The sequence below is a fragment of the Dermacentor silvarum genome, chromosome 3, assembly GCF_013339745.2.
Source record: "Dermacentor silvarum isolate Dsil-2018 chromosome 3, BIME_Dsil_1.4, whole genome shotgun sequence".
Lineage (NCBI taxonomy): Eukaryota > Metazoa > Arthropoda > Arachnida > Ixodida > Ixodidae > Dermacentor > Dermacentor silvarum.
Window position 1 is genome coordinate 16,168,617 of NC_051156.1, and position 22,679 is coordinate 16,191,295.

General features: G+C 46.3%; 1 protein-coding gene across 2 annotated transcripts in view; it reads right to left on the minus strand.

Annotated features, from left to right (window-relative positions):
• LOC119445344 (focadhesin) overlaps nucleotides 1–22,679 on the minus strand; it is a 377,760-nt gene that overhangs the window by 179,055 nt on the left and 176,026 nt on the right. For both annotated transcript variants that reach the window (XM_037709656.2, XM_037709655.2), the window contains exons 19-20: nucleotides 17,068–17,219; nucleotides 12,339–12,380 (exon numbers count right to left, since the gene is read on the minus strand). In XM_037709656.2, coding sequence (XP_037565584.1) covers nucleotides 12,339–12,380; nucleotides 17,068–17,219 — 194 coding nt within the window. The remainder of the gene's footprint in view (nucleotides 1–12,338; nucleotides 12,381–17,067; nucleotides 17,220–22,679) is intronic.

Consider the following 22,679-nt stretch of genomic DNA (forward strand, 5'->3'; position numbering starts at 1 on the left):
GATCTCTTGCTGAAGTGTTCATATATAAATAATAACAACTAACAGCTAAACTAAGAACTACGCATAGGCAACTTTTTTTAACTGTAGCACTCATTGTGATCACATTTGCACGTTGATCCAGTACAAGCACAATACGGTTCGTACGCTACAAGTTTTTCATTGTAACTTCCCAGTTTTATTGTTGTACATTAAGCATAGGAGGCTCGAGCCCGCCGGATCCGTTTAACTGAGTGGGCGTTCTCGCGGAGCGGGGCGAAGCCTCGAGCTGCAGCTGCGAAGTGGGGGAGCGTGACGTCAGCGGCCAGCGCCACCGCGCGGGCCTAGGATGGCGTCGCGTGGTTAGAGAAACGGGAGCAGATGCGCGCCTCGTGTAAAAGGATGACGTCGCATGGGAAACAACACATGAAGACGCTGGCTCGCGCCCTCGCCTACTATGCCACATCGTTATTCTTGTAGGTGGCGTCGTGAGTCTTCATACGCGGTGATTCGCATATCGTAAACAACCAGCGTAGTGGTTGCTGCGTTGGAGCGGAGCCTTACGCTCGTATTCAAGAACGTTCCTCTAGTCAACACACCACCACGACTCAAGAGAGAAGATGGCACCGCCATCCCTCCACAGAAATGGTCACTGAGCTTCATGAACATTCACGGGAATTCATGAGAATTGTCGCGTCTTTATTCTCGATTATTCTGCGCAGTACGACAATTAAATTTGGAGTCTGATATCTCGGAGCACGGACACGCTAGAATAATTCTTCCGACTGATACTGTGTAGAAACTCGAATGTCTCCAAGTTTTCAGTACAAACATACCCACTTACTGCAGTCAACAAAAAAATAATTGTTCAATTTTAGTTAATTGGGCTGCTCACAGCAATAATTATCATCTGACTTTGCGCCCCCCTAGCCACATAACTTATTTGCACAGGTCGTCTTCGCGTGCCTCCCAATGCCTAACTTTAAGAAAACCATAAAGCTTAGTTTTGAAACACCCTGTATTATCAGGCGCAGCCGCCAAGCACATGGCTGTATTGGGTAACGTCCTTTTTCTATAAGCTCGGAGAAACCGATACCTGGCTTCGCTACAGGTCTTCTTCCTCTTTCTGGGGTTTTACGTGCTAAAACCAGTTCTGATTCTGAGGCACGCCGTAGTGGAAGGCTCCGGATTAATTTTGACCACGTGGGGTTCTTTAACCTGCACTACAACGCAAGAACACGGGTGTTTTTGCATTTCGCCTCCATCGAAATGCGGCCGCCGCGGCCGGGATTTGATCCCGCGATCTCCCGCTCAACGCCTGAGCTGACTGAGCCACCACGGAGGGCTACAGGTGTTGTTTTAGCCGTATAAAATGTGGGTTTATCGTGAGGAAAAATGGTAAATTTCGGTAAATAAGAAAGGCTACTATCATCATCATCATCATTGACAGAAGCTGACCCCCCCCTCAGAAAAAACCTGGATCCGCCCCTGTGTGCATGTTTGTGTGTGCACGCGTTTCTGCATTCGTGTGTGTGCGCCTGCTTGCAGGTGAGTGCGTGTGTTTTTTTGCGTGCTTAGGTGTTTGCATGTATGCATTTGCATGTTTGTACGTATGCATGCGTATGTATTATAGAGCCTCATTGATACGATCCTGTTACGTACGATTTCCTGGCGCCAATGTTCGCGATCAAGAACACAAGAAATTAAACAAGTGCTTATGCTTATTTATTAGCAGTTCGCATCTTCTCGGAAGACACGATTTTTCAGCACCAGCATTCAGTATATTGCCAAGCTGCAATTGTACGATACATTTTCCGGCCACTAGATCCCATGCAAAAAAGAAAATGCGATCAAGAACAGCATCTAGACGCTCGCAGCAGCAGCTTCACTGCACTACTCCCCCCCTATCTCAGATGAAAACGCTTGCACACAATAAGTTTCTTATTCCGGTACCAGAAAACCACCTCTCGGGTCGTCGGTGCCACATTCACAGCTATGACCGCCAACGTTATTGCAATAAGCATCTTCACCTATCTGTTTTACAGCGTATGGGGCGTAGTGCCGATGGATTCGTACTGCACGCTCTTAGTAGACGAAAACCCAAACGCGCCACCGCACTGCAGACGGCGCTGCAGACGGCGCAATGTGAACGTCACGGTTCGCTCCAGCGGTGTCCGGCATCGCCCACCAGGTCGATTTCGTTTCGGTTTCCGATCGCAGTCTTAAAACACTACGCAATAAAAAAAATTTTTAAAAAGTGCCTCGGGCCGACAGAGCCCCACCAGCTCGATGCCCATCGGCATCGTGCCACAAAGCTTTGCATTACGTAGATGTCAACTACAATTGACTCTGCCAAATTTCTTTACTTACGTTTTCATACGTTTTCCCAGTTAATATGTTTTTTCTCAAGTTTCTTTCGAATAAGAACGAACAAGGTTCCACTGTATTTCATACGGTTGGTAAAGTTTTACTTCAACATGTAACAAACCTCTTTATAAATGGTGCTGTTATTCTAGACAAAATTATTTTTTTAGCACACATCTATTTAAATGGGAGCTCCTGAATAAACCTTCCCTACATGCTTAACTTTATGCTTAAAACATTTTTGGAATATATTATTAAAGCGACCACTTACTTTTACCAAATTGCTGGTTCTGACTTTTTCCAGGCAAATGTGAATGATTCCGATAAAGTCACGGGGGCTTTCGTACATCAGGAGTGGGACTGCCCAAAGTCATTTTGGAGCAATTTTTGGAGCAAATAAAATTGCATTTCGAAGCAGTTGGGAGCAGACAAAATTGCATTTTGGAGCAACTTGGAGCAGAGTAAATTTCATTTTGGAGCAGTTTGGAGCAGACCAATCTGAATTTTGGTAGAATAATGGAATATGGTAGCATACTTCGAAACCACGATGAAACAAAGAATAAACCAACACAAAGCACGTTGTAGAAGCACGCTTTGTAGCTATATCGTACTAGAATATGGAAGAATGGGTCAAGCGGTGGCACGGCGTTTGTTTTCCTGTAAAGCCGAAAACATCGGTGGAACTACAATCGAACTATATATTCCAGAGCCGACGCTCATGATGATAGCGGAAAATGTTCTGAAATTATATGGTCCAATCGACGCGCTAACATAATTTCTGGGTCACCATGTGTTCCCGCAGACCCAGAGAGCTGCAGTCAACCCTGGGTAGGTATAACGTAAAACTATTCCAATCTGTCTTTATTGCGATATCAATTATATAGACACTCCAGACGTATTTCTGCTGTCGTCGTCGCCGTGATGTTCCATATAAGTCCAGGGGCGATAACATCGTCGCCGCGCGCCGTAAGCTGTATGTTCGAGTGAAAGCGTGCGAGAGTGAGCCGACGATGGCAGCTCAGTCTCGCGCGCCATCTTCAGTCACGTGCAAGGCCCCGCGGGGGGAGGGGAGGCAGGGGGGGCGTTCTCCAGTGACTGCTGCGTATGGTGCGGCAGCGCGGGCCCTATCTTGGAAGCGATCTGCGATAGGGACACAGTGCGAGTGCTCATAGCTTTGCACGCACTGTGTTTTCGCTGCTTACCTCGAGTTGAAGCGAGAGGCAGCACGAATGTCAATTCGCTCGCTGTTGCTGCTGCCGCGCTTCCTCACTCCCGCGTTTAGGCAGCCAGTTTCTGCGGTCATCGAGTGAAACATGTTCATGTTTGCTTGTGTTCGCGTGACACCATGCTTGTTAATTTAGTTAGTAAGCGAATGTTTACGGCTGATAAAACTACTATCCTTACTTCGTATTGCTGTCTACTAATCGTTGCTTCGCCTTTCGGGCGAAACTGCAACTTTTTATTCCAAATCCGCAATTAGCCCTCCGCGATATGTCAAAATGTCTCCGGCCTCGCCGATGTGGGCATAAAAACAGATTGGATTATGTTTACAGTATACTGGCCCTGGTGGCAGAAACGGCCGCCCGCTGAAACCGCGGCAGCGTGCGCCTCCCTAATATCTAGTTCGCTCGCAGTGCCCTATGCCTGTTTTTTGTTATTTTGCGCCTCAGCTAGGGAGCGCCGCGTCACTCTGCCCACTCAACCTTACTCTAGTAAACTCTAAATACAGCCTCCCTGGCCGTTCTGACAGCAGTGACAACAGCCGAGAGTGGCTGCGTGTGCGCCGGCCACTTGCTGGAAGCGCCGTCGTGAGGTGTGCACAATGTGAACAGCTGCACTATTTTTCAGAGAACGAATTCGCTCGCTATTCGCGGCCACTGCCGGAGCACACATGCCAAAGCCGGTTCTGGCGCAGCGTGGTGCAATTTCGGTCAACTTTCTGTGTTTGGCGCAGTTTGGCGCAGGACTCTGCATTTGTATCAAAATGGCGCAATTGGCGCAGGAGTCCCACCGCTGTACATGCTCCCAAGGGGGCACAGCGGAGGTGAGAATCAATATTGCACTGGCGGTGACAGTGTCCCCCATGCTAAATGCCGGGCTTGGTATGAAGGCACCTTACGTTCGACAAAAGTGACTGCCCACAGCGTTTGATGAGCCACGGCTGCATTAGAATGCGAGCAACGTGCTCGCGTACTAGCGTGGCTGTGGACCAGCGTGATGGACGAGCGTTTTTATGATCACCCCCACTTGATGACGTAGCATTGCAGACTCCACGAAGTGCTGTGGCCCTGAAACCTGTTCTAGGTTGTGCTGGCATAATACTTTCAAACTCTTTCTACGTGTTCAGGGTGTGCTCATGGATTGTGGAACAAATTAAATGCTCTAACTGACCAAGGTAAATGCAGATAAACCGTCAATTAAATTATTCTGGAGGAAAAAAAACGCTATGATGTGGTTGTTAATGGATACTCTGCACGGAGTGATTTTAATACAGGATCAAATGTTATTCTTGGTACATCTAGCCAAGATACATTATTTCTGGTTTGTTAACTTGTAATGAATATGAAAACTTCGACCAGCTGCATGCTGATGGTGTACAGATCTCGACAGTGAATTTTGTTATCAATATTATAAGCCTCGTGTTGACAGCTATCTTCAACTTAAATATTTCGACAGCAAACGTTTCTCATAAAATTAAAGTTGTTGCCTGATAGCACCCAATAAGATGAAAGGTGATGACTCTGATGACTACTACCAAGGCTCTATTCTCCTTGCATTCTTAAAAGGTTTCGAAAAAATTATATTAGCTCAACTGTCCGACTTTTGTGTCAAACACAACTTAATATCTAAATCGCAGTATGGCATTGAAAAAAACAATAAAATGATCTAACAAATTAGCTCTGCTCGATTAGAAAGAACACATTCTACAAAAGTACCAATTTCACACAAGCCTTTGATTATATTATTCACAAACTATATTATTCGACAATTTAAACCTTTATCGCATTCAAGGGCACGCCCTCAATCAACTTAAGATTTATCTTTCTGATAGAAAACACTTCGTACTGCTGAATGAGCTCATAACAAAAGACTATAATTTGAGGTGCTCCACAAATAAGTGTTCTGGTCCCACTACTGCGTTTACTATAAATAATACAGTCCACACTTTGCCTCAAGTTCAATTTATTACATATGCAGACGACACCAGCCTATTTGTCTCGACTTTCTTTTGTACTAAACTCTTCCGCATGGCCAATAGAGCTTCTGAAAATTTAATTAAGTACACTCGAACATCATTATAATAAAATGGGATATTACAAAATAATAGATAATAAAGTAAATGGAATCCTCTTCGAAATCTCCAAATGCGATCAATGTATTGAAAAGCTTGTGTTAACAAACCTGCCAATGAATATAGCAAACTAGATTCGTCTCTGGAACCAAACTATACCCGACCTTGCCAAGCACACTGCTTTCCACTGGGTTTAGAACTCATTCAGCACAGCAGCTCAAAACTCCCACATCGAATATGTCGTCGAACAAAATTGCTCTTTCTCACCAACCGTGCATGGTGGCCATGCACAAGCAGTGGCTCACCATTGCCTGGAAATATTCCAGTACACTCTAACACCACCATCGCATTTATGTCACTGCAGCACACCGTGCCTGCTGGCGAAGCTAGACACGCCCTCGAAGACCACAATCTGGGAAGCCTAGTTGTGCCAGCCTTCGCAGCATGCCCTTCCTCCTTAGGCTAACCGCGGTTGTGTCGACAATATACACTGTTCTTACACCATAGGCATAAAGTTAGTATGGAGTAATTAGCAGTAAGAGAGAGAAGTGCAATGGCGATGGTGCTGCTTGCATGTGGCTACATGCGGCGATGCAAAAGAACAGTTCCTCCACTTCTCTCTCTGACTGTGGGGTGCAGCACAGGCTAGCACACCTAGGTGTGGCTTCTGAGATTACACCGGTGCCATCTCGAAAAGCCAGAGCTGGGCAAGCCAAGTTGGTGCACTCACACATCGGCTCTGTATCAGCTACTTAGTCTGCAACCCATGCTGCGTGCCATGTTGTGTGCCAGGTGCTGCTCAAACACGACAGACTTCATTTACATCGCAACGTGCTAGCTGCTCTCTTCGGCTGAATTGCTGTTTCATTAGTTTTACGAATGAGCCAAGTGGAAAGCAGAAGCTCACATGGGAATCAGACCATCACACGAGAAGAGAAGGCATCTATTCTATAGGCTGTCACGTCAGGTGCCAAGAAGTTGCTTGTAGCGCACACTGCAGATACTATCGCTGCTGTTTTAATAAAATTCCATCGCATACGTGGCACCGTAGTGGTTTGACGGGTTGTGAAGCCATCTTCTTAGCATGTTTAAGATTGAGCATATAGCACAGTAAAGAGCAATAACAAATATAACAAAGTACAGTAGACTTCCATTAAAGGTCAACAGCAACCAAATTTCTCTTTGGCTGAATTTGTTATAAATGAGTAGTACATACCACTGAACCAATACTGGCAAAGCAGCAGAGCTGGTAAATGTAGGGTTTTTTTCTTCTTTTTTACCAGCATTTAAACAGCACCTAAGCAGATGATGCATGCACCATGCCGCGTTGCGGACGCATCAAGGGAGCCGGTGCAGACAGAGAGAGAGGCATTTGCCCTCTCCCGGTTCTCGCTCGCCTCTCGCGACACGCGTACCCTCGCGGGAAAAGGGAAAGTATTTAACGGGCGAGGAGGACATTCTCGTCGCGAAAGGTAAAAAGAGATAAAAGAGCACGACCGGGGCAGGTCTGCTCTCTCTGGCGTCCCTACCTCTAACCTGCCAGAACGGATTTTACCTGCTGTAACCCGTGAGTGACCACCCTTGCGTGACTATCACACGCCACGAGGCAAGCCTATTTATACAATAAATGCAATAAACATTGAGTAAACTCACTCGTTGCCTTATTCGACCGAACCCTACATAGCTGCGATTGCACGGGCTACGGGTTGGGGAGTACCCCCACAAACCAGAGAGACCAATGAAAGTACACGGTAGTCTGAGTGCCTCACGCAGGGAGAGGGCTCGTCACAACATCTCGTAGCAGGCACCGTGTCTGCGCTACAACAGACACGGCAGCATGGTCTCCGAGAGTGCAGAGGCGCCGAGGAGCTGTGTGTTAAGGTCATGCGTCACTATTCTTTTTTAGTTTCAGTATCCAAAAGTACTATTATTGCAAGCTTTTTGTGATGCTCCCGCTTGTATTTCAAACTTCAAGTTTTGCACGGAGGCTCCTTATTTACATTATCTCAAAACTAAGCTTTTTATGTGATCAAAATTTAATTGCAGGTGGCTTTTATAGTTTGACTCCAATTAATTCGATCCCGACCAAAGGTCCCAACCAGCACCTATACATTTTCATGGGACCAAACTTTTATTTTGATCCTGAAACTAGCCTTCGCCAGATGCTTCTATCACGCACGTGCCCGGCCCTGATGGTGACTGCAGTGCCAATTCGCAATAGCGACAGCGTCTTGTCTTGGCGGCGCTTAGGGTTAATGCATCGAACACACGTACTTTCCCGACAAAAATGCCTATTTTCGGCCTACCACAGGAAGATGTAAAAACAAGAACGGGTGCTCACACTGATTTATTACAATATTTACCCGACTTTAGCGCACTTATTATTATCATTTCTTTCATTCATCAGTAAATGGCTTGGGCATTGCTATCTGACACAAAACCTAAACCATAATTGTGTGCGTGGCGTTCCCAACACCGTCACAGCAAGCCTAGCCAGCGTCATCGCCATGGCCATCACAACATGGTGATCATGGATGGCAGTGGCGCACCGACGGGGGGGGATTCGGGGGTTGTAACCCCCCCCTGAGGCCGACTTAAAACCCCCTTTTGTTTAACCCCTTTTCTTTCCTTACGCATTTGAGTACTGTAAATAAGATGTAAGACGCGCAATCACCTGCACACTCGCAAAAAGCGCATTTTTTTGACAATTTCCTGTGAAGAAATCGAAATTAGTGCTGTTTAGATGGTATTGGCAAACTGTCAACCCCCCCCCTGGCAGAAATGCTGGGTGCGCTACTGATGGATGGCGACACAGCAAGTCCTCGCATGGCACGATGACGATAACGACACATCGCTTTCAGTCTGATTACGAAAGCACATTCAAATAATAAGTTATTTTACATGTTCATCCAACAAATCACATCACGTGTTCTTGCCACTCCCAGCGGTGCCAATGACGAACTGAGATTCGGAACAATTTTTGGAGCAGCAAAATGTTACTTTTGAAGCGGTTGCTCCGAAGCATCTAAATAGAGATTTTGGACCACTTTGGAGCAAATAAATGTGAATCGTTGGACACGTCCTGGGCACTTTTGAACCCTTAAATTTAACAAGTGTCATTCCAGAAAGTATTTTTTGCGGTAAAATAATGTTGCGCTGTCTCTAAATACAGGAGGAAGAAAACCTAAGGTCACGTATCCCTAACAGAAGACAACAAACCTGTTCATGCAGCCGGCTGTAACTAGTTTATTTTATTTCTTAATGAGCGAAGCTAACCTGAAGTTCACTTTTACATCTTAAAATTTTTTTTTAATTACAGCTGCCAGCACAGCCACGTTTTTAGCAAGACCATAGCACCTGGCATCATCAGCCAGAAGTACCTGACCAGACTCAATGTCATCAACACTCTTCTGAGACAGGCAAACCTTGATGAGCCTCTGGTAACACTCAAGCATTGCTTTAGCTGACACCAGGCGCTTTTCAATGGTCTGCATTTGCTCATAAAGTCAGAGCCCCTGCTCAGCAACTGGCTGGTTCACAAATGACGCTGACCGATTATTTGGACACCAATATGTCGGACCTGCTCGATTATTCAGACTGCTTCGCAGTACCATCGCTGGCCCATAAACTTATTGTATAAGGACAAATAAAATACTGGACACCTTAAGACAGGTCGTTTAATAATTCGGACTCTGCCTGCACGACTGCATGCCAATTTGACTGCAGAGTTGAGCGGAAATATCCATATTTTGCCTTTGACATGACACTGGTATTGCTGTGGCATGGCTGTCGGCAAGGTTGTCGGCATGCTAATTATACATAAATAATGATTCGTGCACAATTAACAAAAACATATGATGAGCACAGACAACGCCCAATCAATATAGAGTTAGTGCTATACGTGTAAAGCATTCCATTATTTTTTATTCTTGGCGCCATTTTACTCGAAGAGCTGGTTAACGGGTCACAAAATGTATGTGAAATTACTTGGTTATTGCATATATTCCAGTTTTCCCCATCCTTTGCAGGGAAAAATGCTGGTATTTCTTTACAAAGAAAAACGGAGAAAAAAGATCACTGGCTGTTCACTCTGCATGTAGAAAAAGAAGAATAAATGTGCACAGACTAGAACTGCGCGAAAAGAAAAAGAAGTGAAGTATGCAAGAAAAACGGCTCCGTGTCTGGCTTCTGGCGTGGGTTCATAGTTTTTCTATACTGCATACAGACCGAGTTTTCGGACAAGCTGCAATTTATTCATGGCCCTGCCATGGGCTCCACAGACCCAATTTCATTTGGGTCTAGTCCCGCAACGATTTGCACCAATGAACTTCCCGCCATAATGCCCAGTTCAAAAAAGTTGCTAACCGAGGCCGAATTAAAGGAGTGAAAACGGAAGCTTGTCAAGCTGCAAAAACGTCAATGGCAACAGATATTTTAGACACCAAATGACGGTTTATTACATATTTAGGCTTCCTTTGCTTGCACAAGTCACGGCATAAGCATTGCTGCTGCGAGTGCAGTTTCTGCCATTTGCGTTTTCTCTGGCTTTTTAAGACTGACATTTGGCCACTGAAGTAGACTAAAACCGAAACTTCATATTCCTAGCTCGCATTCTGCGGCGGAAAAGTTCCGATTTGGCATCATGTGGATGTGCAGAAAAGAGAGTAGGCACAGAATCCAAATTTGAACGAGAATCCCTGTTGTAACTTGAGATTTGTGGTTGATAAGTTTCACTAGAGCAAGCAGGTGGTTTGTTACCGTGCCAGGAGCACTATCAAATCGGCGGCCAGACGTGGTACGTGGGCGAAACAGATTTGGGAGCTTACACGCGCGGGGTTCCTCACTATTTGACACAGATGTACCAAAAGGGCATGCAAGCGAGTACGAAAACGTATAACAAAAATTAGCTACATGATGGAGAGTATACAACTTATTCACTCAAATGAGAGTGCAGTTTTTCTTCCCGGCTGCGCCATAAAAAGAGTACGAGCTTATTTCGATATGCATCTTCACCTATCTGTGTCGCAGCATGCGTCGTGTAGTGCTATTGGAAGTGTCAATAAAACCAGTTGGGGCTAGCTGGTACATAGTTTTTTAAGGTGAAAAAAATTCAGCACAAACAGCCAGGACAAACCACAAAGAAGAGACAAAAATAAAAAAAAATTTTGTGCTTTGGAGACGACAGAGCTTCCTTTTTGTCAATGGTTTAGTCGGCATCTCTTTTGCATGCAGCAGGGTTACTATACGATGCTTCGATGGTGCATGGCAGTGGAATCTATGAAAAATACAAACAGCGTTGCCCAAGGGCCAACACTCATGTTTTTGTGAACCGCCCATACAGTGACGACTGGTGCACTGATGGGTTAATGCACGGAATGGCTAATTGTGGGGCTTTCACTATAACAACCTTTCAGAAAAACAAGCAATTTGCCGTAGTCCCCTGAAGTTCAATACATCAAGATTTTACTGTAAACTATATATATATAAATAGCGGATATAATGAAGCTATTTTTTTATCGGATGCGCCTTCATTATAAAGAGGTTGAGTGAAGCAACACTTGGGCTGTGAGAAAACCTCAAGTTCTAAATCTTAGCGCACAAGCGTTGCTGCCCCCCCCCCTCCGCAGCTGGAAGCTAACCTGCAACATTGTGCCGTAGCTAGTGCTTGTACTAATTCTGATGATGACTGTAAATGGGAGGCCATGCAGCAAAAGTTGCTTTTGATGATGTTGCCATCATCTCGCTCAAGGACGCAAAATAATGTCGATGCCGATCACAATCAGTCAGTGCCTGGAGCTGTGAAATGGAAGGCCCACTTAACAGGGCATCACTTGTGGGGATGCGCGACTCTCATGCATCCCCTGATGTTGTTTTCCCTGCATAGCTCGCGTCTCCCGTAGTCCGGCTTCTCCGCGTGGCTAAGCCTGGCGGCGGTCGTGGTGGTTGCGGCGCATTGCGGGAGATGGCGCGAGTGTCGCGATGCTAACGCCGCCGAACGGCGGGGTGACTTGGGAGAAAAAGGTCGAAGGCGCTCTCTTTAGGTTGGGGATCGGCGGCCAACACACACGAACGCATCGCGCGTGCGCCGGCCCACTTCGCGCGACCGTCGCGCGAGGCTAAGAGCAGGACCCCGGTATGGACGAACACAGATCGTGCGGGCGCGCCACCGTTTGCGTGACTGTACACGTGAACGACTAGGCGATGGTGTCATAGCATGGGGCGAACGTATTCGCTCGCTATCGGCTCGCGGTGAGTCGGACTTCCTTGATTTGTCGTGCGCCCGTGTGAATGTTCTATTGGTTGTAATTCGGCTAGTGTGTATTAGTGTATGAAAGGTGCAATAAATGCCCTTTTGATTGTTTGCACTACTGTGTGCAAACAATCAAAAGGGCCTTTGCGGGCCGTTCCTTTGTCCCAAAAGCACATGTGAGAGCCCACACACTAAGGTAACTAATGTGCTGGCAGACGAAGTCCAGTGCAGATTCAGAAGTCTCCTGCACAAGACCGGGGTACTTCCACTGCCCAACATTACCAATATTGGAAATATCTGGCTCTGATATAAGAAAGCCCAACTCTATCAGTGGCAAGTGCTGCTGAAAGAAACGGTGTCGGTGCAATGATTCTCTACGTGCCCTGTCTGCGTACGCATGCCCTTCTTTTGCAAGCTACAATGGTTCACCCGAGTGGAAGAAAAGGCTCCACTTACGTGCAGTTTGCCTTGATAGCTTCAGTCAGAGCGTCCCTGGCCCTGCAGAAAATGAATTAATGAACGTGGCTTAGAGGTCTCCTGGTCGAGCGGACATCAATGGCTGCCCATGTTCAAGTGACCTGACCTGGCCTTACACTTGTGCAGTTTGCCATTTCTAGCAAAACTCCAATAGTTGAACCTGTTGGTCAGACACGCTGGAATAAGGATATTGTGTGAAAAAAGAAATGCAAAGAAGCACACAAAGAAAGATGACACACATCTTTTTAATGTGTTTACTTTGTCCGTGTTTCTTCTCATCATATTCCTTGTTTGATGAGGGGAGGGTAGCCTCCCCCCTTATTAAGAGATGTAAAAGTGGGTCAAGTTTTAAATTGATAATGCTCTGCAATAACAAATGTACACCTTTGAGAACATAACTACTGCAAACAATTGAAATTATACATGAGACCTTGAAAATCTGGAACGAGCTTCTATAGATGCTGCAAAGTACAAGATCTGAGAAAGATAAGAGTGGTCCCATGATTCACAGTGAATAAGCACAGACAAATACACAACATGAATGTGTATATACATCATCTTGGCAGTGGTTTGTCAAAGGTAGCATAAAAGTGGTAATAAAAAGCAAATTATATGGCATTTAAAAGACGAAAGAAACTCTAGCTTGGCTGTAATGCCCCGTTCATACCGGAAAGCTTCCGGTCAGTGACAACATCGGTAAATGAAAAATTTATGTTGCGTGACTTCGCACCTTCGCACGCCAGAAAACAACCCTCGTTGCGCGGATCAGTCAGAGAACGATTTTCATCGCTGGAAAAAAAGCGTCGCTTGTCGCAAGCCAATCGGAACATGGGATTACAAAATAATGAAGGGGATAGGAGTGGAAGCTGCTCGCAGTGGTTAACATGCGGTTGGCCATTTGGCAAATGGTGCAAGCATAACCAGTCATGTCACTGTTTGCAAGTATTATTACTGGCGCATGTTTTGTGCATTTCTGTCGTGGTTCATGTGAAGAAAAGTTTTCTCCGTGCTGACGATAACCTGAAGTACCAAACCTCACATAAAGCTAGGACAGCTCATCAGTATTTTGGAGGAAAACTGGAAATTAAAACTTTCTCTGCAATAAAATATTGCCATAGAACAGAGGTCCACTATTAGACTGAAAATCTCTGAAGATATTACAACATAACTCCACTACAGGGGTGGGACTGCCTAAAGTAATGTTGGAGACATTTTTGGAGCAAGTAAATTGCGTTTTGGAGCAGTTTGGCGCAGACAAAATTGCATTTTGGAGCAGCTTGCAGCTGAGTAAATTTCATTTTGGAGCAGTTTGTAGCAGGCCAATCTGAATTTTGGTGGTATAATAGAATGTGGCATCACACTTTGCGAAATCACGATGACACAGAGAATAAACCAACACAAAGCACGTAGTAGAAGCATATTTTGCTTATAGCTACAGCATACAATAGAATATGCAAGAGTGGGTGGAGCGGCGGCACGGCGCATTTCTTCCTGTAAAGCGGAAAGCATCAGTGGAACTACAATCGAACTATATATTCCCGCGCCGACACTCAAGAGGATAGCGGAAAATGTTCTCAAATTATGCGGTCCAATCGACGCGCTAACATAATTTCTGGGTCACGATATGTCACCACAGACCCAGAGAGCCACTCAACCCTGCGCTGGTATAACGTAAAACTATTCCAATCTGTCTTTATTGCGATAGCAATCATATGGACACTCCAGATGCATCTCTGCCTTCTTTGTCGCCGTAATGTTCCATATAAACTCCAGGGGCGATAACATCGTCGCTGCCCGCCGTATGCTGCATGTGCGAGTGAAACTGTGCGAGGGTGAGACGACGATGGCGGCTGAATTCCGCGTGCAAGGAAGCAAAGCATAGATGAAGCGCACAGTCTACTGTCGCGCGCAAGGCACCAAGGGAGGGGGGTGTTCTTCGGCGGCTGCTGCGTATGGCGATGCCGCGTGGGCCATATCTTGAAAGTGGTCTGCGATGGGGACAGATTGCGAGTGCTGATAGATTCATGTGCGCTGTCTTTTTGCCGCTTAGTTCACGTTGAAGCGAGAGGCAGCACAAAGGTCAATTCACTCGCTGCTGCTGCTGTGCTTCCTGTCTTCAGCGTTTATACAGCAAGTTTCCTCGGTCATCGAGCGAGATGTGTTCACGTTTGCTTGTGCGCACGTGACACCATACTTGTTAAGTTAGTAAGCTAATGTTTACATGTTTATATGGCCGATAAAACTACTATCCTTACTTCGTATAGCTGTCTACTAATTTGCTACCGCAATAGATGCTTTGCCTTTCGGCGAAACTGCAACTTTTTATTCCAAATCCGGCATTAGCTCTTCGTGGTATAGGTCAAAATGGCTCAGGCCTCGCCCCTATGAAATTGTTTGAAATTGTTTTACACTATACCGGCCTTAGGGACAGAGAGACCCGCCCAATGAATCCGCTGCAGCACGCGCGCCTCCATAATATCTGAATCCTTCAATACTGCTAAATCTAGTTCGCTCACAGTGCCCTTATCCTATTTTTCGTTGTTTTGTGCCTCAGCTAGGAGCACAGCGCCGCTCAGCCCCCTCAACCGTATTCTAGCACTGTAATACAGCCGACCTGGCCGTCCCGACAGTATACTTACAACAACCGAGAGTAGCAGGGCGCGCGCCGGCCACTTGCCAGAAGTGCCAAGAAGTGTTATAAGTGCGAAAATAATGAGAAACTGCGCGGGAGGTACCGTCGCGTGGTCTGAGGAATGTGATCGGCTGCACTCTTTTTCGGAGAACGAATCTCCTCGCTGTTCGCGGCCACTGCCGGAGCACACATGCTGAAGCCGTTCTGGCGCAGCGTGGCGCAATTTCGGTCAATTTTCTGTGTTTGGCACAGTTTGGTGCAGTTTGGAGCAGGAATCTGCGTTTGTATCAAAATTACGCAATTGGCGCAGGAGTCCCACCCCTGCCTCTAGCTCTTCAGCTTCAGAAGGCAAAAAGCACTTGATTCTATTCAACAGATGTTCTACTAAAGAAAGAAATATACAGTCGAATCTCGTTAATTCGAACATGCTTAATTCGAACTGCCGGTTTAATCGAACTGACACTCTGGACCCGCCAAAGTTATGTGTATTTCAATGGGCGAAAACGCTCGGTAATTCGAACGCGAAAGCATTTGCGACGGTTAATTCGAACATACCGCGGACCGATAATGCTCTCAGCAGCGCGCCGAATAAAATGACATTATACTCACTTCATGTGCCTACCAAATGAGCATGCTGGAATGAATTGAACTGAGTCTGAGTTGTGTGTCAGTTCCGGCAACTAGGAGTGTACCGCATAGCAGAATATACCGAATAGCAGATTTCATATTGAATGTTGAATCAAATCAAGAAAAAGAAAAGCCAAATATGGAATCGAATATCAAATATCATATTATAAAGTTTAATGCTTACAAATTTTGTGCAAGAAAACACGGTGCTGCACACACTCTGGAGTCTACTAGCATTGCAAGCTGTATCAGTAACTTAAGTACCTAGGAACCAAGATATACCGTATGATCTACATTTACTACTGGGAACATCAAATTAGTATGCCAGCATTGATTACAGCTCAGTTTTATATGAAGGCCTGGAAAATGTATGTATATACAGTCGAATCTCGATAATTCGAACTCGAAGGGGCCCGAAAATTTGTTCGAATTAAAAGAAGTTCGAATTAACGGAAGCACTTATTTTTTAAGTATTCGAGCACCATAGCAAGATGAATGAACGGTGCGAGTCGTGAAATTTCGCGGCGCGCAAGTGCACAGCGAGTTGCGCCCACGCCGGCCAACGCTCGGTTCCCGATAACGGCAGAAAACGACACTTCAGGGAGCCGACAGCGCCGACATGGCGACGGGCACGCGCACGCGGAGACCGTCAAAGGTGAGGGAGGAGGGCGGCAGGACAGCGGATTTGGCCTCGGCAACTCCGCCGCTTCGGCGGCAGTGGCTTCGGTGGCTCCCGTCGCCCTCTCTCTCAACTCCCTCCCTCGCAGCTCCCTCACCTTTGACTGTCTACGTGCGCGCCCGCCCCCGCTCGGCGCAGATTAGCCCGCTCCTTGAAGTTTCGTTTTCTGCCGTTATCGGGAAGCGAGCGTTTGCCGGCGTGGGTGCCGACGCTGCCGGTCCGGCGCCAGCTTAGGCCGCTCCCTGAAGTTTCGTTTTCTGCTGTTATCAGGAAGCGAGCGTTTGCCGGCGTGGGCAGTTCGGTGGCCGGATTGGGCCTCCACCACTGCATTGAGGGGTCTCTCCTAAACTACTGGTCTATGGTAGTGTCGGAGCAATGTCGGTCGGAGGTGCTGCCGCATTATTTGGCACGCTGCTGAGAGCTTTATCAGTGCGCGGTATGTTCGAATTAACCGTCGCAAATGCTTTCGCGTTCAAATTACCAAGCGTTTTCGCCAATTGGAATACACATAACTTTGGCGGGACCACAGCGTCAGTTCGAATAAACCGGCAGTTCGAATTAAGCTTGTTTGAATTAAGCTTGTTCGAATTAATGAGATTCGACTGTAAATAGCAAAAACTTAGCAAAACTTCATAAACCTTGGTCGACCCCCAGCTACGCTGTTTCTTCAGCCTTGCATCACTAGTGCAACCTGCCCTCATTTACTTTTTTCTTTGGTACATGTGCTACTAGCAACATAACCAGCTGAAAGCAGCACCAGAACTCCTCACCAGAGCCAGGAGGTGGCATCAGCCTGGGGCTCATCCTTGAGCTCACGCCGGCGGGTCTCCTCCGCTGCACGAAAGGCACGCCGAACCCAAGCACCCCATGCGGGGGCGACCGCCAGGCATCGAGCCCAGTCAGCGCCATCCAGTGGCACGTCCTGGAGACACAACAAGCACTCCAGTGAGCCCCGCACAAGAAAGCAACACTTGTTGCAAACAACTGCCTTCCTGTACTCATGTTATTTGCTTGTTAGTGGTGGGTCGAGAAATTAACATTTCTATGCACATTTCGAAGACACCATTAAACCGCTTTCTTCTTTTTTCACTTCATCGTCCATGCAATATTTCGTCTTTTTTGCTCCCAGTCAATACTAATGGGATTATAGCTTTAATGCTACTTTTTTTTAGCGTTTCTGTGGAGTGAACCGTACTAACAATTCTTTACTTATTTTTGCCTTTCTTTGTGTGCTTTTTGTGCCTGGTTATTAGTACGTGAATTATTGTTCCTGTAAATTGCTCACATTCTGTATAGTACTTAAATCTCTTAATCTGCTACCGACATTTGACCTATATGCTCCACGTTTTTGTACTTTGTAACATGATCAAGCTTTTTGCCCAGCTATGTAAAAACACCATATACCGGGTGTGTTATTTCAACGTTAATAGAATTTCTAAAAATCACCTGTGGCATTTAGCACAAATCTACGTATTGACCTGGTTTACTCAGAACGTTTACATTACTTTCCGTGGAAATCAATACGCATAACTGACTAATTAACAAAGTTACAGTAACTAATGTTTCAACTAATTACTATGGTGCACATATTGCAATACAGTGGAACCTCGTTGATACGATTCTGCGTAATATGTTTGTCGGGATGATACATTTTTTTTCGTTTCCCGGCCAAATAGGAGCAATGTATTTTCGTGCGGTTCATACGATACCGTTTTCACCTGAAATTGGATGATACGACTGCAAACTGGTATTTATGAAACTCGTAGCTTTATATTCAAGTGTACTAGATAAAATTACATTTCAAGAATCCACGAAAACGTGTTAAGGGCCAGCGGTGGCTGCGCGGTGGCTGCGCGCCGGCAGCGGCAAAACGCGCGCCCCAAAAGCTACCGCGAAGCACGTTTTTCGTGCTGTGGGAGGGATCGGTCCCGGACCGATTTAAATTACCGCGCGTCCAACGGCAAACGGCTGCGAGCAAAGCAGAACAATGAGAGCTGCCAACTTCGCTGATCAAGCGTGGGCACAGCCGGTCTGGAGGCGTGCGCACGCTCTTTAAAGAAGGAAGGAAGTGCGCGTATGATCCCTTGGTACGCCTCCAGACCAGCCGTGACGCAGTAAACTGGTGTCATGCAGACCCGCCCGACAGCTATTTTATCACTCATAGTATCATCTGCTCGCATCAGCTTTCGCTCGCGCTTGTTTTGGTTGGCTTTTCAGGCGACATCTTCATGCAGTCACATGGCTGAATGAAGCGCCTGCCCTCGTCCGCCAGTCACATCGCTCGTTGTGTCACGGTCTCTACGGTGTTCCTTTGTTTCGGAATTTGTAGCCTCGTGGTGCCATGACCTCCGTAGCTATGTCAAGGAACTCATTATCTTTCAAAATAACTTGTTCACAGACTTAAAAAAAAAGAAAGTTCAGCGAAAACTGACGAGCTGTTTGAAAGATGCTCAATAAAAGTGTGTTGGCTGCGGTTCGTGTGGTGTCGTGATGCTGCTCCGCATAACGTGTGTTATGTGGAGCAGTATTACTTGACGCCACAGGAAGCTTTGCTGCGAGTTTGTCACCAAGTAAGCCTGTTTTCTTACGTTTTGGGGTTGTATGGATGATACAATTTTTGGATGATACGTTTTATTTTCTGGTTCCCGCGAAGATCGTATCAACGAGGTTCCACTGTACACGAATCGAAGCCAGTGATTTCACTAGGTACATTCACTCCAAACAAATTGTGAAGCTAGCACAAGTTTCGAGATACGCTTGCCGTAAAAATAAACTGCTGTTCCACTTACCTTTTAAACAAAACACACTTTACACATTGAAGTTCAAAAGTTACTGGAACACCAATGCATTTCTTTGCAAACTTTGGGAACGCACATTTCGAAACTGGTGTCATCCTCAGAATTAGTTCCAAGAGGATACGACATTAAAACTCACCCGCCACAATTTGTAAATTGCAACATGTGATTTAAGTTTAAAATTTAATTAGTCAGAAATTGGTAATTAGCAAAATATTTCCTTTCCATTTTTCATACAAATAATGTTCGCCTCTGAGAGTAATCTAGCTCAACAAGTAGAATGTCATGTGTTATTTTAAAAATTCTGTTAATAATAAAATAAAACACTTTGTATATATGGGTCATTTGAGGCATTGTAAATTTTAAAAAATGCCAATCTTCTCAATTGAGTCAAATACAAGCTAAACAGGCAACTCCTCCAAAAATGTTTGTACACACTTCCCTTTCAACAAAGTGCAATACCATTCTGATTGACACAAACGAATGGCTGAATCGACTGATCCCTCTTGCTCAAAACTGTGGTGTGTGTGTGTGCTATCCCTAAAGGGCGCTTTATCAATCTAGACAGACTTGATTTTTGTGTGTTAGTCTCTCTAAGAGACTAGCACACCCATTTGCACAGCGACTGAACAGCTAAGCAAATAATACAATTGCACAGTGCATGCCTTGTTTATAGTGGCTACAGCTTGCAACAGCTTGAAAAATAAAATTCCTTGAAAGATTTATCTGTCATGCATACAAGTCAACACAGAACTATACAAGTGCATCCTCTGCAACCTTATCAGAAAGAAAAATTTCATTTGAAAGTGCACAATGAATGTTAACAGTAATGCTCATATCTGGTTGTTTGTGTCAGTTGAATGTTTTTACCCTTTCTTCTGTTTATATAGCCTCCGCATTTGGTGTGTGATACCCTTCAGTTTCACTCACCTGTTTCTCTCCTTTGAGCATGGTTTGTAATAAGGTCTTAGGAGTACAACAATTCTTTCTCTTGCTGCTTGCGTCCTTCTGCTATTTACCGTATATACTCAAGGACCTCAAGTTTAAACACGACGGTCTTTCCACCGCTGTAAGTGCTTCATGTGTGTGCCCAAGAAAGCGGTTTTCAATCGTGCAATTTATTGGGGCCATTACTGATAGCGATCGATATAGTCCTTTGTCTTTCTGTGTTGTCTGTTCACAAAAGAGGCGCGTTGGTGTATCTACCTGCTTGTCATGACAGCTCGTCTTATCGTGTTCAGGATGTAAGAGACTTATCGCAATGAATTGTTGCGATAAGGACCATTTTTTTCTTTTAATGTCAGCTAGAATCGGGTGGCAACGGGTACTAGCAACGGTGCCAGCAACACTAGCAACGGGTGCCCTTCCACAGTTCCTGCTTCTTGGTCTCCACGACTCCGATTGCCTTTCTTCCGCTACACCTGAAGCCGATGCCAAGTCCACCATTGCAACCGTCGCCATCATCAGCGCACTGAGGAGGAAAGCGAGATGCCCTGACGGCATTTTGAAGCTTATGCCTTCTGCGTTGTGGGGGTCTTCCCCAACTCGTAGCGCATATAATCGCAGCTACGTAGGGTTTGGGCGAATAAGGCAGCAAGCGAGTCAACTCAACAACGTTTATTGCTGTGGGCAATAAAACACACTTGCAAAGGGAAGTCCGCTCTGTATATTAAGTAATAAAATAGGCTTGCCTCGTCGCGTGTAATAGTCACGCAAACGAGGTCACTCACGGGTTGCAGGGGGTATATCCGTATGGGCAGGTAGCTGTAGCGAGGTCAGAGAGGCCCGGGGTTCTCTCGGTCGCGCTCTTTTATACCTTTTTACCTTTTCGCGAGGGGAATGTCCTCCTCGCCCGTCGGATACTTTCCCTCCTTCCCGCGCGGGCACGCGCATCGCGAAAGGCGAGCGAGAACCGGGAGAGGGCAAAGTGCATCTCTCCCGTGTCCGCCTGGCTTCCGCTGCGTGGGCTGCGCGTGCACGAGAAGATGTCCGCTCGGCTCACGCCGAGTGCCCTACGTGCGCAAGCGACGGCGACCGCCCGCGGGAGAAGGTGGCGGCGTGTGCTCCCCACAGCGCGCCCGCCGCGTTCAGCCACATTGGCGCCGATGACACGTGCATTTGGATCCGTGCTGCAGGCCATGCGATTGTGTGTTATTCGGAGTGCTTCGTTAGGCGTGCCTCCCATGTGCTTTTGTGGTCTACAGTGATAAATGGCTCCGTCAGTCTCCAGGTGAAAGTGTCTGACTTTGAAGCAGAAAGTTCTGCTGATAAAAGATGTGAGAAAAGGCAGCCAGCAGAAAACTTACATCGCGAAGGAATTCGGCATACCACCATCTACCTTATCAACTGTATTGAAAAACAAGGAAGCTGTGCTCGATGGCTTTGAAAAGAACTTCTCGGCGAAAGAGAAAGAGCAATCGCGATTTGAAATATCCCTAAGTGGAAGGTGCACTTCTACAGTGGCTGAAGAACGCCAGGAGTGCAAATCTCCCCATACATGGACCTGCACTTACTGCAAAAGCCGAAGCTCTCGTCCTCCAAATGGGTCATAAAGATTTCAAGTGCAGCAATGGCTGGCTTGAGAGGTTCAAGAAACGACACAGCGTGACCTCAAAGTCGATCGTTGACGAAAGCGCAGCTGTGAACCGTGACACTGTAGACGTATGGCGCCAACATCGGCTCCAAGCTCTATTTCAAAAGTATGAAGACAAAGACATCTACAACCTAGATGAGGCTACATTTTTCTACAAGATGCTACCGAATTGCACGTTCACTACAGCTGTCAGATCCTTATCTGGAGGAAAACAGAGCAAGGAGCGTGTCACGATGCTGTTTGGTTCCACTGCAACCGGCGAGCACAAGGTTCCCTTGTTGATACTGGAGAACGCAAAGCAGCCGCAGTGCTTCAGAAATGCAACTATTCCTAAGGAATGCATCTACAGAAGTAACGAGTGAGTAACGACTGCTGCTATTTTTGAAAACTACGTGCGCCTTCTGGATAGACGGTTCGACGCAAAGAATCAGCAAGTGCTTTTCAAAATTGACAATTGTCCGAGTCACGGGAAGATCGACAACCTCTAGGCGATCCCTGAGGAATCTTTGCCTGCAAACACAACTGCGGTACTGCAACCGATGGATTAGGGCATCATTGAGACCACCCGGAAGCTGTACCACAAGGCTCTTTTGTAGTGCATGCTCACAGCGTATGACTCCAGTAAGAGGTACAACATTGATTTGCTTGGTGCGATCCATTTGCTGAACTTTTCATGGAAAGAACTCGCACCTTCGAAGGTCGCCAACTGCTTTGCGCACGCCGGCATTTCTCACGCCGTCGTCAGCGACCCTGACAATGACCAGCCTATGACTGGACTTGGAGCGATCTGTACGAGGCTGTTCATAAAATTGCTGGCCACGAGGTAGAAGGCGACTTCGAGACATTCGCGTTGGCTGATGCTGCTGCTCCTGTGGTCGCCCCAGCGACAGATGCGGAGATAACTGACACTGTTGCTGGCCCAGACGAGGATTAAGAGCCGGCAGACAAAGAGCCACATGAAGTGCCAACTATGGTGCAGATGAGGGAGTACTAC